Here is a 15,583-nt window from a genome sequence, read left to right on the forward strand (position 1 = left end):
ATCCACATATACTTTGACAAACTGACACGAAAGTTGCAGACATTTTCATAGGATTATTGCAGACATTTTCATACGATTTAAAATCAACTTCATTTTGTTTATTGATGCTTAGCCAGCACATAAATTATGTTTGACTGACTGATAGTGCCAACCTTTTATAGCCAGAATGATATCATAGTATCGAGAAACAGCAGAAATGCCCCATATATTTCAATATTTTCATTTATTTGCATTTACCGTGTATTTACAGATGTTTATATTTAGCATGTTATGTTGAATTGCTTTTAGTGCAGCTAATTAGTTAAGTAAATTTGCATGAAGTGACGGTTTTTCCATTAAATTAATTTTTTTCATGATAGATTTAATGTCCCTACTGGTATATAGTATACATTATAACATACATGACTGTACTTGTTGGGATATTTGCATTTTCAGGTTCAAAGTTTACAAACTTGATTTTGAAGACCAGTCTGAGAATACAGCCTTGCGATTGGTCAGTTTACAGCTTGTGCAAAAAATATCCAATCAGCTGCTGGAGATTTGAGACTGGTTGCCAAACTCGGCTTTATAACCCTAGACCCAGTCTAGTCAACTCTTTCTAAAATTACTGAGTTTGTCTGCAATACAACATGTATTGAAAAAGTTTTTCAAATGAGAAAAAAACAACTTGTCAGATTTGATTTCCTACTGGTCATTTTTAAAAAAGAAATAACTGTTTTATGAATTGTCATATATCCTGCATGCTTCTGCAGATATGTATATGGATAATCTCCCTTCCAACAGTTTTGCTAGTGAACATACATTGGTTCCCTCCCCTTATACCTCTAGATTACTTGTGCAATTTGAATGACACTTGGAGAGAATATGTAAAAAAGGACAAATGTGCCAAGAGAGACAAAATGAAATACGTATTCTGATCAAGATGAAGGCTGTGTAACAGAAACCATCAGCCCATTACAATATGTTGTTTAAAAATTTAGATAATATTGGAATTAACATCAGCAAAATGCAGCTCAAAATCCTTACATTTTGGCTTCTGTATTTATTTTAATGTTCTTTCTCGTTTATGAATTTGATTTTTTGCATGTTGTTATTTATTGACATGCAATGTTCTCATTTGTAAGAATGTTAAATGGGATAACAGTTAATTACATCTAATGAAAACAGATCAGTGCTGTATACCATGTTTATCATTCATAGAATTAAATCTAAACGAACACAATTATTTGAAATAAAAACAGTATATTTATCGTCAAAATTTAATGTGCAAATTTATGTCATAACAAAATAGCCATTTTTGCTGAAACCATGAAATTTTATTTTAACACAGCTGAATGATTTTATAGTAGTTTCCAAAACTCTCAGTAATATTCATGACTAATTAAAGCTTGAGGGTTAAAATGGTGAAAATGCATCCCGGTCTCATACTTCAGGATGCCTTTAACAGAAGAAATTATATAGTGAAGAGTTAACTCTTACAGTCATTGTATTTCTTGGGATTTGAGGTTATCTCCCTGTATGTGATACATTGTGGGGCTCTATGGCCGAATGGTTAATGTTGCTGTAACATTTGTGTGAGGCAGCTGACTTCTAGAACGTCGTTGGTTCTTTAGTGTATTTTGGACTCTCTTAGGGGTCAAAGTTCATACCCATTCCCCTCTCCAAAAAGTATGTTTTGTCCCCATTTTTTGTAAACAAAAATTTCCCTCCAAAATAATTTACCATATTTTTTTACATATTCCAGTCAGTTAAGTCACAAGACAATGTGTTTTTAAGTCATTATTATCTGAACTGTAACATATTTTTGAAATATATATATGAGCAGTGCCATGAAAACCAACATAGTGGCTTCGCGACCAGCATGGATCCAGACCAGCCTGCACATCCGCGCAGTCTGGTCAGGATCCATGCTGTTCGCTAACAGTTTCTCTAATTGCAATAGGCTTTGAAAGTGAACAGCATGGATCCTGACCAGACTGCGCGGATGCGCAGGCTGGTCTGGATCCATGCTGGCCGCAAAGCCACTATGTTGGTTTTCTCATGGCGGGGCCATTTCTGATCGAGGGTGAGCGCAACTATGATCTGTTTTATCTATAGTATTTAAGACATGATTTCCCCCCTATTTTAGTCATTATGATGTGATTTCCCCCACTTTATGTCCAAATGGGGCTAAAGTGCATGTACCAGGCTTTAGCACATATTCATCTATTCTTCATTGAATGTAGACAAGTTAAAATCAAAACCGAATGCCCTACTTCTACCGGTTTGTGATGATAGTTAAATCACAGGGACTGTAGCCTTGTTTTACTGCCTACTTTGGTACAAATAACTGCATCTGAAACGTGAAACCTGAGGATAAATTTTCATAAAAAATTTGTGAGGAAATTTCATTGAAATTAATTTCCTTCTCGGCAAAGAGTTATCAAAAAACATTATGAAATGAATCAAATCAAATATAGCGAAAGTTTCTCTGTAGTTTTTTTTCTTCACCTTTAAAATGAAGTGTTTATTTCTTTTCTTTTTTCAATTTTCAGATATATTTTGGACAGAGAATTGGACAATGTCAGCCAGACTATAGTCTTTTTGAAGGTTTTGGAAAAAGATTTTAATCTTCTCTCATGTCAGATTTCGACTACACTCCATCTGAAAGTGAGGCTCTCCTGTTAAACTACGGACAGATGGAGAGTCCTGCATCAACATCATACAACAGTCGAGGCGGAGCAAATGGGAGAGCATCAAGTAATCGCCGTGTTAGCAGTGACGAGGAGTTACTTGATACTATGATTGTTGGAGGAAATTTGGAGAGGTCGACAGGTTTTGCGAACAAAGAATTAGACCCTAGATTGCATGGTAAGTACATTTGAGCCGCGCCATGAGAAAACCAACATAGTGGGTTTGCGACCAGCATGGATCCAGACCAGCCTGCGCATCCGCGCAGTCTGGTCAGGTTCAATGCTGTTCGCTAACAGTTTCTCCAATTCCAATAGGCTTTAAAAGCGAATAGCATGGAGCCTGACCAGACTGCGCGGATGCGCAGGCTGGTCTGGATCCATGCTGGTCGCACACCCACTATGTTGGTTTTCTCATGGCACGGCTCATTTCTATGCAGAAAGATGTAGTAAGACCTATATGGAAAGAGAACTTGAACAAGCAAAGTAATAACACTCATTTTGATCAAGTCTGTTCATAAGATGTGAACTTTGCATCCTCTGGCATGGACTTGAACAGAACTGTGTACTACAGATGCATTCGCAGGACTCTCTGGTCCTAAAGCAGCAGAAAATTTATAAAAAACCTAAAATAATTAATGAAGTTCGGATCTAAAAGAAACTCTTGGCTGACATTATGGTGTTTCATGCTTGAATATCTAAGAAAGAAGGACATGCAAATATTCATTTGTCCACAATTGGAATTTTCACTTGCTTTTTTGCACTTTAATGTCTGAAACATTTTTCAATTGAATAAAAGTCTTTGCTGTTACATTTTGTTTTAAATATGAGTCTTTGAAAACTTATTATAAATATTAGTGCCACTTTTGTGTACATTGTAGAAAATCTAGAAAACAAGATATTTTAGATTTTTATAGCTGTAACTTGGGATATCTGAAATCTCCATTGTAATAAAGATGCAATCTGAATATCATTCAAATTTAGTAGTAAAATTTATGGTTATTTGGTGTCATATTGCAAGTTGTACTACATGATATATGATTTTAATTGTAAATTAAGTATACATGTTGTATAGTGATCAAATTACCTACATTTTACATTTCATTCTCTTCTCAGACTTTACTCATATTACACATTAAACTTACTCAAGGGATGGAAAAACTTACATTGTCAAGTATTATATGTAATGCACCTAGTGAATTATAAAGTAACATTTTAAGGAATAAATAATTTGTTACTGAAAAGTTTTCTTTAGAACTGTTAAATCTTTATTTGGCATTGTTGTTGTTGTTGTTGGAGGGAGACACATGATGTTACCATAGTTTTATATGCAAGGTCGAATGACAATGGCTCATTGTAGACTGGTAAACTCGGGAACTCAAGGATTTTATATTTATAATGGGAAGTACAATCGTAAGTTGTAAATTTATATGTGTGAAGGATTAATTTGATATTTGATCAAAGAAATATTTTAGTTATATTTATATTGTTTGCTTCTATATATATAAACCTGTATATTTTATAGTTTATGCCTTAAAGGTGGTTAATTAGATTTTGATCAAGTAATGGACAAGTACTGTCGGTCTTCTGTCAAAGTTGGCAGATGTGTCAACTTCCGTGGTACTTTGGTGGAATTCCAAAACCCAGATTCCATTCATTTAAATTTACATTTTTCATAAATGGTTTTGGAAGTTAGTGATGAAAATTTTATATTTACATTGCAAGCAATTTTGTTCCAAGATATTTTAATTTGATTTTGTCACAGACATGTCTGTTTCTTTAAGTGTCTTTTTACTCAACATAGATATACCAAGACAATGTCGGTCACTTTATCAGATTTTCTCATTCAGTTTTGTGTCCCAAAGGTATCGTTTTGCGAAGTTTTGAGGAGTTTCATTCAGTATTTCGAGAAATATAAATTGAAGCCTTGTTTTTATATTGAACTGTATAATATGTAAATATTTGCTATCAAGATTGGCTAGGACACATATTCTGTATTCATGAGGGCAGAAATTGCTTGCATAAACAAATAGTACAGTGACTCCCTCACTTCTCAGATATGCCGTAGAATGGGAAATTGTTGAAGTAAACTGAGAATTTTTTGGCAAATAGCTCTTATTTTGCTTGCTGAAGACAAGTGTTCTTGTACTTACATGAAAATCAGTGCTATGAATGACTGAAAAACATTATGCTTTGATGAGCATAATAGATGCTTGATCGTTGACTATTCATTATGAAAATCAGATGCATTAATGCTGTCTAAACTAATATATCAATAACATAATTCCAGTAATTTTGGTAATTTTTACCTCTTCTATCTAAACAGTATTCTTTTTATGCACATAAATAGTTGAGAGTGGTAGTTTTACTAGATTTAGCTTACTTTGGGGGGCGTTATTAGGATGTTAAAATTCATCAACGACGAAAAATTTCATTGACGATCACAGCATGGCCTGTGATACCTGAATCATCATGGCCATGATTAATTAGCACATCATTAATAAATATAATGTTGAAGAATTTATGGTTTCAGTGAACAGAAGAAGTTTGATTATCTTTTAGTTTCTGGAAAATATTACCAGGTGTGGGTGGTGTGGGGGGAGGGGGGCGCGTGGGGACGGGGGTACTTGTTATATTCGGATAAAATTGCCTGTGTATATTGAAATCATTTTTATTTGACAGAATCTGTCACAAGCCACTTCCACTTGTGACAATAGTACATTCTTTGGTAGCTAAAGTTGTTAATGTGCACAAGACTTAGTACAAACCACACAGTCTGACAAGCTATTGTTACTGGTACCTATAATTCAAAAGAAGGCACCAGTAAAAATGTATTCAGCGGTTTTGATGGGATTATAACATGGTATGTACTAAACATTCCGCCTCACCTAAATGCTCCACTGCACTTATGTCTGACACGTGTGAAAGTGCAGACTAGTTGACATATTCATTATGTGGAACCAGTTCCATTTTACAAATGCAGACTGTGCAGAAATATATTCATTCTCGTATATATTCCATTCTATGGTTACAAGGAAATACTAAGCCTGTCATTTACATTTATATAGAAACAGGTCCTTTGTCAGTGACAGGAATGAGGCAGTTGTCAGGGCGATAGAAATATAATTGATCTTGCCCATTTCATATGGAGGCTTTAAGAGATGTCACAGCATTATCTCTAAGAACAGTGGCCATTCACCATCTGCAGTATATTTCGGAATGGTGTAACTATAGCAGAATTAAGAAGTGTTTTGCATATTCATTAAGTGTGTGTGAGAGTAGTGTGCTAGTGGGGAGCAGTGGGTCAAGACTGGCGAGAACTTAGTGTACTGAGATGTTTTGGTTTTATGTCATTTTCAGAATTTCTTTGAGAAACCATTACTTAGTAATTACTAAAACTTTCAGTTACTATTTAATTTAAAAAAAAACTAATGCAGAATTGGTTGATAATTGGTTTACTGACTCACTGTCTTTTTTTGCAGACTCAGTAAAAACGAGCAAGTATGCTTAGACTGGAACTTTGAATCTGCCACTGACATATCTTAAGATATTGTTATAATGATTCCGATTACCCCCATTTCTTTCTGCAAATTAAACTTTTACCTGAGACATCAGAAGCTTGTTACTCAGTTGTAAGCTGATGTATTTAAACACATAAAATATTTAAAGCATATGCTAAAAAGATATCTCCCAGTTCCATGAATGAAAAGTCATATTGTACCATATAATACACTGAATTGTTGCCCGGCTTAAAACTTCTTTATTAAAAATGTGACTTGCCCACTTAGATACTACCCTTAAGTTTTTTATGTCCCCAAGGGGGAGGCATATAGTGAATAAAATCTGAAAAATAAATCCCTTGGAAGCACCAAGAACAAAGCAAACAGTGAAAATTGCAGACTCAATTTGATTGAGTCTGTTCATGAACAGTAATGGAAAATGCAATACTGCCCACGCCTCCTAGCTCCACTGGTTAAGCAGTATTCAATCTTCAAATCTAAATGAGTTGAAATCAATGATCCTGAAGGACCAGAAAATATAACCACACTGAGATGAAGTTGGGGCGACTAAAATTTTACGGCTGCCACACAGCACTTAACACCCATGTAGTCACACTGTCTCTAAGTTAAAGTTAGTACCTACAAAATATATTGTTTCTCAGTTATAACTTAAAAAACTTAATTAATACAAGTGTTTCAGATAGAACTTTACATAAATGTTAAACATGATGAGATAGTCAGGTCTGTACTTCCATGGTTGTAGGCAAGGCCAAAGTTCAAAGCCACAGGCTGGGGTACTCAAGCCTAATAGTAGTGACATCTGTAATAAAAAACAATGAATATTTTAAGGCCATAAGTCATGTTACAAAATCAGACTTACTTTTCAAAGTGCGTAATGAGACAACATCATCCTTAATTATACATTCTATTGGTTTTACAAGTATCACTGAACAGAATAAAGTGTTGCTTTTCCGTCACATGTTTTGCGTATGTCCATTATGAGATCAAATTGCTCAAATAAGAGAATAAAATTGGCTAACACTCTTGTTGAAGAGTTGATTTAATGCATTGAAACTGCTGAGTCAGACAAAAATCATGTCTGTAATTTATCTCGGGGTTTGCTTCCATTACTGAATTATGAATATGTCAATGTGCTCATGAATTTGTCAATGTCAATGTACTCATGAATTTGTCCATGTCAATGTACTCATGAATTTGTCAATGTCAATGTACTCAGGATTTTGTCAATGTCAGTGTACTCAGGAATTTGTCAATTTCAATGTACTCATGAGTTTGTCAATGTCTGAGTGTACTCATGAATTTGTCCATGTCAATATACTCATGAATTTGTCAATGTCAGTTTACTCATGAATTTGTCAATGTCAATGTACTCATGAATTTGTCAATGTTAATGTATTCATGAATTTGTCCATGTCAGTATACTCATGAATTTGTCAATGTCAATGTACTCATGAATTTGTCAATGTCAATGTACTCATGAATTTGTCAATGTCAGTGTACTCATGAATTTGTCAATATCCATGTACTCATGAATTTGTCAATGTCAGTGTACTCATGAATTTGTCAGTGTCAATGTATTCATAAATTTGTCAATGTCAATGTACACATGAATTTGTCAATGTCAATGTAGTAATGAATTTGGCATATAGCATGAAGAGATCCGATGCATCCGAAAGAACTTTTATAAGAAGTGATTGTTAAATTAGAATTATTAGTTTTAAGAGGAGTGGTGGTCTTGTGGATAAGGTGTGTTGGTCAACCTGGAGATTTCTGGTTCATCCCCACTGGGTTCATGACCATGGCTTATATGACACCAGTACAAAACTTTACTGGAGAACAGTCTTGATAGTTAACTCTTACCCTGCAAAGTTTCTAAAATGGTCTACTCTATCTTTCAATTTGGACATTACCATTTATAGTTCATAGAGGTATTCAATGAAGATTTACTGATTGAACAGCGAACAGTGCAGATTATAAGAATCTTTCACTGGTTGAAGGTGCGGATGGGAATATCTGGCTCGAGGGTAACTGTTTAGGCAGTTAGGCTGAGCCGAGTTACCGCATAACAGTTACCCAAGAGCCAGATATTTCCATCTGTACCTTCAACTAGTGATAGATTCTTTTTCTTGCATGCCGTATTCTTCAATTTGTAGAAGATATAAAGAAAAACAAAGGGTTTTCTTTTAGGTGCTATTTTGTTATAGTAGCATATGTCAATTTACGCATTCATTCATAAATTACAGCACGTGGGTCATCTTACACCCCTGGGTGTAAGATGAGTTTTTCTAGCACCGGAGAAGCAGGGGAAAATCCAGTCCGGCATTCAAGAACATGATCAGACTGCACGGTTGTGCATGCAGATCTTGATCTGCCCTGGTCGCAAAGGCAGATAAAACTGCTGCTGGTATGCAAAGAGTTAAAGCTTTCATTACAATCAGGGCTCCGGAAATTTTGATAACTCAATCGGTCCGAAACGAAAATCCTGACATCGGCGCTACCCCACCCACCGCATTCCCAATATTACATATTTTGTAAAACGTGATAGGGTAAAGAAATAAGCATTATGCATTAAAACTGAGTTACCAGTCACCGCGCGTTACCATACAATGAAGACAGTTATTCAGTGTTATGTGTGATCGTTACTTTGTTTAAATTTCGATGTTTTTCCGAGATAATACGAGGCATTGACACCGTGTGCGTAACTAGTCTAAAAGCCAACGCATGTGACTTCGATACCGTATACACGGCAGATACTTTGTGATGTTTCCTCATTCTTTGACGGAATTCTATAAAATACACTGCGTCTAAGTGAGTTACACGACATATTCTCTGCTAAACAGCCTCAGTATTTAAAGAATACTCTGCCGCGGACTGAATGTGTACGTTATTTGAACCCTGAGATCGAATTTCCCGCATGTATAGTACCAAAACGTCACGCGGGTTGGCCACGGATATTTCATTTCACTTACGTTGTACTTCAGTAAGCAACTACATTTTATAAAGTTATATGTTCTCTTCTGATGTAAACAAAATTTCTTTTTGAAACGTTTTTTAAAAGACCGATTTGATAAACAATGCCACTCCAGTTTTCTTTATCATTCATGGTTGTCCGTCCATGTTTTTCTTTTTTGTACATTCGGGTTGCAAAGACGATTTTCTGCATTTGTTTCAACTGGAGCCCCAACAAATGAATCATGTAATTTTTTCAAATCAAGTAATTATAAAAATTATTTTTATCGGTTTTCCGTGTGATGTCTCATTAAATCAAAGACCTATAATGTACAATTATAGCTCTTGGATTAAATGCAGCGACCATTTGTTTGTTACCATGATCAAACATAGCCTTTTGAAATAAACCATCCGTCTGATTCTAAATAAAAGAAGTGGATCCCCGTCGAAATGATTTGGATTCAGTCAGAAACATTAGGAAACCAGTCAAAAATGTTTAATACACCGCAGTCGGCTGTCTGCAAAGCCGCGCGAGCAATGATTGCGTCACGCGCTAATTACGGACCGATTATCAAAGTGACAATCAAGACCGATTGACACGTTTATTGATTATCTGAAGGTGCGACCAACAATTTCCTACTTGGCAGGTGATCGTGTATTGATATATCAGACCGAAATTTATACTTTTCTCCATTTTTACGGGACCAATTTTTTTCGTTTTTTCACTTAACGGATCGGTCTGAAAAGTCAAAAATCGGTCCAAAACTGACAAACCGGCAAATTTCCGAAGCCCTGATTACAATTGAGTTGAAACTAAACTAATTTGTCTTCCAATAAGAAGGAGTCGTCCAGTGTTAGCTTGTAACTAAGGCTAATGGATCCTGCATAATACAAAAGTAGAAACTCCACTTTCAGAAGTTTCCTTGGTTCTTTTAAAGAAATGGTCAACAAATTTTATCAGAACTGCTGTCATGAAATCAGTTTATCAAAAGCTTGGATGATAATTATGTAAAGTATAGAAAACAATGTCTTCATAGATAAACAAGATCTCATTTGGTTTTCATGAAGTTTTAGCAGAGATTTTACTCTGTGTTCCTATGGGGATTTCAGATCTGTTATGTTTTGTAGATATTTGGTTCATTTTCTTGTCTGCAGATAGGAAGCAATTCGAAAAACTGGTAGTACTTTAAAGGTGGATAATCAGATTTTGGCCATGTAACGGATTTGTTCGAAACTTTAGCATCTGATCATTTACACTCATTTATGTTCACTTAACACTTAATACAAATTAGATTTTCACTGGAGGTATTTTTAAAATTTCATTTTCCTATCCTTGTTGCCCAACCAAGATAGAGTTATTTTATCATAAGTATAAATTTGATAAACATACTTTGCCTAAGGAAATGTATAAATATTAGACATATTGTAATATATTTGTAAAATATTTGCATTAAAAATTATGTATTGAGATGGAATTCATTAGAAACGCAAGTTTGAAAAATTATTATTACCTCCCTTTGCCTGTCTTGGTTGCGCAACCAAGATAGATTGGAAATAAATGAATTCAGAAGCTACACACAGCTTTTAAACTTGCATTTTAGTTCAGATTGTTCAATAGTTGATATGTCTATCAAATGCAAATATAAAACTAGACATTGTATCGAAATAAAAAGAAATACCCAGCTTTTTATATACTTTCATATTAAAGGGGAGTAATTACAAAATTTTATAAAAGTAATAAAATATACATTTCAAATAGGAATGTTCCTTAAATAATTCTCTACCAGAATATACAAAAAGTAAAAAATGTCATTAAATGTTGTTTAAATGTGATTGACCACCTTTAATTTGAAGCTGACTCCTTCAAAATTTTACAGTGTAACCTGAACCGTTCATCACTATAGGCAACTTGCTTGCATTTACAAAATTCAATTTATGTAATGTGTGTGTTTACAATTTTTGGTATCACTGATGTGACTATGACATCACAAAAAGTAGGAACGTGTCAGAGGTTTTAAAGCGTATGTCACATATTCAGAAGAGAAAAATTAACTTTATGGGAAGTTATCCATGGAAAGCATGCATTGTGGTGCAACTTTACAATGTTTATTTTTCAAAAAGTCACAGTTGGTGATTTGTTCTTTTAAAGATCTGTAAATGGAAAAGTATGGAACTGTTGTCAAATGAAAAATGGAATAGAATTTAAAAGAGGAAATTAAAAAAACAACATAAATTGTAGTTCAGTAATTTCCATTTTCCACACACTTAAACAATCCTAAGTATTTGATACCTAATTAAAGCATGATGTATTCCTTATGAAAAAAAAAGAGAAAAAAAGTACCACTCTGAAGAAAAAAAAGTAGCTTTCGGGTCATTTCATAGTTGTTTATGAATATGAACACCTCAAACTTAAAAGATAGACAGCTGCTTTTAACAAAATTGCCTATTTCTGTGTAATCTAAATAAGAAGTCTTTTTGTTTTGGTTATAAATTGAAGAAGTCATTGACATTCAAGCACCATGTCTTGAGTAGTAGCCCCCTAATGGAAATCTTGAAAGGTAGATTATTATTGCACGAATAAGCCATTGATTCAGTTCTTTGCTGAAGAAAATTTCAGTGGAAGGAAAAAAATTGATTGTTCTGTAATAGCAAGCCTCTTTTTCACATAGAGTAATTATTGTTGGCTGCAAGCTTTTCTGTGACAAGGAATAATTGAAGGAATTTCTGAAGCAAAGTTTTTACATGATGATAGTGATAATTGGAAAAAATACAATTTTTATTGGATTTACCAATATTTCTTAGGTGTTAAAGAAATTAATTGAGAGAATTTAGTAAAATGAAGCTGTAAATATAATAATAGGTAAACAAACAATGTTAAAGGTAGTTTTTTGAAAATACCAAAAGAGAAAGTTATATACCTAAAGCTATTTGAAATTGACCTAACAAAATAGTATATAAAATAAAAATTGATTCAAATAAATTTCAAACTCTTAATGGTGTAGTTAAAAAGAATTGTAAAATTAAACTTCTGATGACCATGATGATAATTAATATAAAAATGATAACAGTAATAATAATAAAATTATGAAATGATGATGGTTATAATAATAATACTATTGAACTTCGTTCGCTCAAACTTTGATAATGCGAACACCACCCTTTGCTTGAACTCATCGTCAGGTCCTGCCAAAATCAGTATGTTGTTTCGTTGGCTCAGACTACGGATAACTCGAACAAATTTTCTGGTCCCATCGGGTTTGAGCGAATGAAGTTCCACTGTAATAATAAAACATTGTAATAGTAAATAATGATAATAATTGAATGGATAATCGTTTATTTAGTAATCAGTGACTCTTATTATTATACAAAAAATTTTAAAATGTAATCTGAAGAATAAATTACCTAAAAGTGTGATGTTATTTAACTTTTTAACAATCTGGCATTGTATTTTAACAGTCCACTTGGGGTAAGAAATTTGCTTGTTCTACAGCAGGAATGAATAACAAGCTTGAACAGGATACAGATTTTTGATCAGTTTTACCTTTTACAATGGACATAATTAAGGGATAAATCTATTTTATCAAATCCTTAATTTTTTTCAATGTTACGGTCCGTGTTTGAGTAAAATTGTATATTTATTATAGTATCTTGTTTTTCTTCAATCATTGTAAATATAACATAAAGAAAATATTTTTGTTCTTTGCCTTAATTCAGTTAAATATATTTCTAGTATCATCAAAGGAATTTACCTATTTTATTTGCCTTGTATCTTGTATCTTGTAACCTAATGGAATCTTGTAGAACATACATGGTTCTGCACAGTATCTTGTAGCTGTGGAGTTTTTCAGAACATGCATGTTTTGCTAAGTATCTTGTAGCCTAGGAGTGTTGCAGAAAATACATGTTCTGCTCAGTATCTTATGGCCTTGGAGTTTTGTGGAACATGTATGCTCTGCTCAGTATCTTATAGCCTTGGAGTTTTGTGGAACATGTATGTTCTGCTCAGTATCTTATAGAGTGACTGACTTTGAATTGTTTTAGAACAAACATGTTCTACTCAGAATGTTATAGCCTTGGAGTTTTGCAGTGCATGCATAGTTCTGTTCAGTATCTTGTTGGCTTAGGAGTCTTGTGGAACATAAAATGGTTCTGTTCAGTAACTTGTAGACTTTGAATTGTTTCAGAACATACATGATTCTGTTTAGTTTCTTGTAGACTTTGGAGTGTTGCAAAACAGCTGTGGTTCCACTCAGTATTTTGAAGACTAAATTAGAGTGTTGTGGCTTTATACCAGTTTCTGTTAAGTATTATACATGTAGACTTGGGAGCCTGTTGTGGAATATATATGGTTCTGCTTAATATATTGTAGGCTTAAAGATGCAGTTTTCAGCTCCATATCTTGTAGACCTTGAGTGTTGTGGAATATTCATGGTTCTGCTCAGTATCTTGTAGACATTGAGTGTTGTGGAACATACATTGTTCTGCTCAGTATCTTGTAGACATTGAGTGTTGTGGAACATACATGGTTCTGCTCAGTATCTTGCAGACCTTGGGTGTTGTGGAATATTCATGGTTCTGCTCAGTATCTTGTAGACCTTGATTGTGGAACATACATGGTTCTGCTCAGTATCTTGTAGACCTTGAGTGTTGTGGAACATACATGGTTCTGCATAGTATCTTGCAGACCTTGGGTGTTGTGGAACATACATGGTTCTGGTCAGTATCTTGCAGACCTTGAGTGTGGAACATACATGGTTCTGGTCAGTATCTTGTAGACCTTGAGTGTTGTGGAACATACATGGTTCTGGTCAGTATCTTGCAGACCTTGGGTGTTGTGGAACATACATGGTTCTGCTCAGTATCTTGTAGACATTGAGTGTTGTGGAACATACATGGTTCTGCTCAGTATCTTGCAGACCTTGGGTGTTGTGGAATATTCATGGTTCTGCTCAGTATCTTGCAGATCTTGAGTGTGGAACATACATGGTTCTGCTCAGTATCTTGTAGACCTTGAGTGTTGTGGAACATACATGGTTCTGCATAGTATCTTGCAGACCTTGGGTGTTGTAAAACATACATGGTTCTGGTCAGTATCTTGCAGACCTTGAGTGTGGAACATACATGGTTTTGCTCAGTATCTTGTAGACTTTGATTGTGGAACATACATGGTTCTGCTCAGTATCTTGTAGACCTTGAGTGTGGACCATACATGTTTCCACTCAGTATCTTGCAAACCATGAGTGTGGAACATACATGTTTCCACTCAGTATCTTGCAAACCATGATTGTGGAACATACATGGTTCTGCTCAGTATCTTGTAGACCTTGAGTGTTATGGAATATACATTTGTAGACTTGGCATATTGTGGAACAATAGTTACATGGGTCTAGATATTGTGTAGTGTGGAACAGGCATGGTCAGTGATGACATCTTGAAGTGCCTGTATGTTTCAGTGTTCAATCTTTGTTTTGTTTAGGCAATAAAGTTTCACCTAGTATTTCAGTATCAGATTTACTGCAGAACATTAATTCAGGACTCTGCAGGGCAAGTTGTGTCTCCAGCAGTTTTGTGATGGATTGTGTCTGCTTCAGGATGTCAAAGCCTGTCTTCTAACAACATTGAATGATTCACCTATAGAAATTTGCATTTATTTTAAACTGTTTGTTGATGATGTCATAAAGAATTGAAAAAAAAAAACATAATTAAAGGTAGGATGAATGAGGAAACTATTCTGTTGGTAAGGTCATGTTGAGGTAAATAGATATTTGCACTTTAATCAGTCATTTAATATACAATGAAACCTTTACCATCTTGTAAATATAGTATTTCATAGTAGAATACATTACATTATATTGGTTAATTAAAATTCTGCCAGACAGAGTTTAATAATTATTGTTGTATCAGCGAAAAAGAAAATATCGAAATGAAAATAGAGATACCAATAGTTTAAATTGAATAGGAGGCACAAAATAAAGCGTTCTATACTAAAAAATGACTATGACAAAATATTAAATGGAAATTCTATTTTAATGGTGGTGGTCATTAAATGTCATATACCTGTTAAATGTATTTAATACTTCATGTAGTAACTATTAAGGGAAGAATTGACTTTAAATATGGGATGATATGCAGTCTGTTTATATGATAGTCATTAGCAGAAAAATCTATTGTGAAACTGCCGTCGATGATATTTGTTAGTTAATTGGAAAACAGTGCTAATTTGTTCAGTTAATGTCAAAATGGATACAGATTGGATAACAAATGTTAAGTTTTGTTAAAAGTTAACAAGTTTGTGTTTGAACAAATATGGATTCCGCTGCAGTTGGAAAGATAAAAAACATTTACAATACATTGAGACATAACTACGAGGATTTAGATGGCGTTAAACATAGCGAGGATGGTGAGTCGCTAATTGACTTTTTATGTAGTGTTTCTCTTTGATGA

General features: G+C 34.2%; 1 protein-coding gene across 2 annotated transcripts in view; it reads left to right on the forward strand.

The window, feature by feature from the left end:
• Positions 1-2,106: 2,106 nt before the first annotated feature.
• The window catches only part of LOC123557616 (H(+)/Cl(-) exchange transporter 4-like), a 77,525-nt gene continuing 64,048 nt past the window's right edge, over positions 2,107-15,583 (forward strand). The window contains exon 1 of one of the 2 annotated variants that reach the window (XM_053543949.1): positions 2,107-2,850. In XM_053543949.1, the coding sequence (XP_053399924.1) occupies positions 2,619-2,850 (232 nt within the window). In that variant the 5' untranslated portion in view covers positions 2,107-2,618. The remainder of the gene's footprint in view (positions 2,851-15,583) is intronic. The other variant, XM_053543950.1, reaches the window with a different exon arrangement.

Source organism: Mercenaria mercenaria, chromosome 5 (genome assembly GCF_021730395.1).
Source record: "Mercenaria mercenaria strain notata chromosome 5, MADL_Memer_1, whole genome shotgun sequence".
NCBI classification, from domain to species: domain Eukaryota; kingdom Metazoa; phylum Mollusca; class Bivalvia; order Venerida; family Veneridae; genus Mercenaria; species Mercenaria mercenaria.